Here is a 3,510-nt window from a genome sequence, read left to right on the forward strand (position 1 = left end):
CAGAAATGTTCACAATGATGTTGCCTCAGTATGTTGTGTGTGACACAGGTAACGTTTTGTTCTGTGGTACGTGTGAATGGAAGTCGTGTTGGTCGTGTTTTGAACAAAAGTCAGAAATGTTTACAATGATATTTTGTCCTGTGGTACGTGTAAATGGAAGTCATGTTGTTTTGACATCTCGTGATGTGTAAATGGAAGTCTCTCGTGACGTGTCTGTTTCCAGAGCCTGCCCAGCCTGGAGAAGTGATACCTGGAAGTAGTACCCTCTCAGTGCCGCGTACTGTCCTCAAGTTTGGACCTTCGGATGGCTGTGTCACTAGTTATTCGGTGACAGTGACAGGACGAGGGTCCCAAAGTGTGATTACTGACACAGCGGTCTTTGAGAATCTGGTCGCAGATACTTCCTATAGCTATACAATTACAGCCTATAATGGTGTAAATGATGCCAGTGCCTCAACCTCAGGATCTTTTACTACAGGAGCTGCAGGTTTGTCATGTTATTTATGTGTATTTTTGTTATGTTGTACACTTTGTTGAGACACAAAGCAGGCCAATATGTTCTAGTTTCTGAAACAATCTCGACTGATGTTTACTCCTGGGGATGGACGCTTACTGTCACAGACACCTCCTGATGGAGAATTCTAAAAGAAAGGGAAGTGTATTGCCTTTCAGGTAAAACCCTTTGTACTGTTGTGTTTGGAACTACTATTACTTTTACAGAAAGCTTAAACTACGCCCAACTAAACAGCAAAATGCTCAAGAAAAAAAAATATCCAAATAAAAAAGTCAGTTTTAAAAGTTATCTCCTTGCACCATGTGATGTGTTTTTTCGGAGCCACATGCAGATAGAAGAAAGAGTGAGTTGAGTTTTGTGCAAAAAATGCAGTGCTTAAATGTTTTATTTCATTTAGTAAATCAAATTTCTGATAAAACTGTTAAATGTATTTTATCATTGTGCTGAAAAACTTTTATTTTCTTTCCTCCTTTGTAAATGTACCTGACTGTACTCCGCATGTTTTTTGTTTTACTTTTCTCCTTACAAAGTGGAATACTGAGATAAATAGATTCGAACCTGCTCTAATGGCCACCTGTATAAGACAATCACCTGTACCTATGGCCACCTGTATAAGACAATCACCTGTACCTATGGCCACCTGTATAAGACAATCACCTGTACCTATGGCCACCTGTATAAGACAATCACCTGTACCTATGGCCACCTGTATAAGACAATCACCTGTACCTATGGCCACCTGTATAAGACAATCACCTGTACCTATGGCCACCTGTATAAGACAATCACCTGTATAAGACAATCACCTGTACCTATGGCCACCTGTATAAGACAATCACCTGTACCTATGGCCACCTGTATAAGACAATCACCTGTACCTATGGCCACCTGTATAAGACAATCACCTGTACCTATGGCCACCTGTATAAGACAATCACCTGTACCTATGACCACCTGTATAAGACAATCACCTGTACCTATGGCCACCTGTTTAAGACAATCACCTGTACATATGGCCACCTGTATAAGAGAATCACCTGTACCTATGACCACCTGTATAAGACAATCACCTGCACCTATGGCCACCTGTATAAGACAATCACCTGCCTTAACGGCCACCTGTATAAGACAATTGCTTGTAATAATGTCCATATTTATAAGACAATCACCTGTACATATGGCCACCTGTATAAGACAATCACCTGTACAAACGGCCACCTGTATAAGACAATCACCTGCCTTAACGGCCACCTGTATAAGACAATCGCTTGTAATAATGTCCATATTTATAAGACAATCACCTGTACATATGGCCACCTGTATAAGACAATCACCTGTACAAACGGCCACCTGTATAAGACAATCACCTGTACGAATGGCCGCCTATATAAGACAATCGTTTGTACAAATAGTCTCTTTCCACTCATCCACTACCCCCTTGTGTTTTTTTGTCAGTACAATGACACACTGTAAAACATCCACCTATCTCAGACAACCATTTTTCCCTCTACAATAAGTGGCCATCTTAGACAATCTCCACTGTAATCTTGGTTGCTTGAAGAAGCACAAAGAGAATGTATTCAAATGTGTATTCACAGCATGCTTTAAGCTGTCTTACCTTTGTCTTGTTCACAGCACCAGGTTCTGTAGATGCTTTAAGCTACCAGCAGTCTTCAGTCACTGCTACTGGCGTTGTAGTGAGCTGGCGAAGGCCGTCACAACCTAACGGCGATCTAAAAGGATACAAAGTTTGGGTGACAGCAGGCGGGCAGTGCATTAAACAATTTCACGTACAGTGTCCAAACTGTAATGTGAGTTTGATGGTTTTGATTCTTACAATATATGACTTAAGTTTATCTTGTGTGTGTCTGTGTTTGTGTTTATGTAGAGCCTTTTTTTTAGGCTCATGTTAGAGAAATAATACTCAAACCTTAAGTATACAACTACAATTCTTTTAGAATTTAGAAAAGTTTGCTCCACGTCTGGATATCTTTAATTCTCTTCCATAATTTTTAGATTTGGGGAGGGGGGAGGGGATGGGGGACAGGACCTTAAATGTATTAAGTGCTTCATGTGTTTTTCAATTGGACTTGAAAACTTTTGCTCAAATATTGATCAAGATTCACACATGTTCTGTAGGACATAGTTGACGGGTGCTCTGGTGTGGTTTGCTCCTTCTTTCCTTTCAAACGCCTATTGCTCTTATCTCTCATTTTTCCTTTTTGTATTTGTTACTCTCTCCTACCTCATCTATCTTCGGCACTTATATGACCTTATTGTGTTGCGAGAGCCATAAAACTCTTACGAAAACTACACTTAGCACATATTCTGTGAGTAGACAGTAAGGTTCTGCTTGTATTGCTATCAGGCTTACTATAGACCACTTTCCCACAACAATTTTGTCACCAGTGTACTTGTTTGTCCATGTCATTATCTGGCGACTGGGGGGGAGTGGACCTACATTTCTGGTATATAGTATACAGTGGAATCTGTTCAAGGCGGAATCTCAAGGAAGCCAGAAACAGAATTTTGTCATGGACATTTTCCATCTTTGACAGGAAAGAAATCTTCAAATATTGTTGATTTTATATTTTGAGATAAAATGTTTTCAAATTGATCTCATTGACTGACTCATGATTATTTGTTCCTCCCATCTCAGTTTTCTGAGTGTCAACCCCCAATGCCTTCATCTCCTGTGAGTCAATATGACAGTACAGATCTTGGTGATTTCCAAGTGGTCTTTGAGGTGACAGTGACAGACTTGCTCCCGTACACAGACTACATTGTACATGTCCGTGCTTATAATAGAGAGGTCGGTGGTGGTGCTGACAGTGAGGTACCCTTCAAGACAAGTGAGGCTGGTAAGACATGCGTACATGACTGCTCTTGTGTACTTATCTGTGTGAGTGACGGTGTGTTTTGACTTTTTTTTTCATAAACCCAATGTATTCATTGTCTTTTAAAGAGAAGTTTCTTTTATGGAACTGTTTTTTTTT

The 3,510-nt window shown here is 40.2% G+C and overlaps 1 protein-coding gene across 1 annotated transcript in view; it reads left to right on the top strand.

Annotated features, from left to right (window-relative positions):
- Positions 1–223: 223 nt before the first annotated feature.
- The window catches only part of LOC101846579 (tyrosine-protein phosphatase 10D), a gene marked incomplete at its 5' end in the record, with an annotated part of 32,812 nt that continues 29,525 nt past the window's right edge, over positions 224–3,510 (top strand). The window contains 3 exon segments of the mRNA XM_005097439.3: positions 224–487; positions 2,150–2,325; positions 3,174–3,375. Of these exon segments, the coding sequence (XP_005097496.2) occupies positions 3,195–3,375 (181 nt within the window).

The sequence above is a fragment of the Aplysia californica genome, unplaced genomic scaffold (genome assembly GCF_000002075.1).
Source record: "Aplysia californica isolate F4 #8 unplaced genomic scaffold, AplCal3.0 scaffold00154, whole genome shotgun sequence".
NCBI classification, from domain to species: Eukaryota; Metazoa; Mollusca; class Gastropoda; order Aplysiida; family Aplysiidae; genus Aplysia; species Aplysia californica.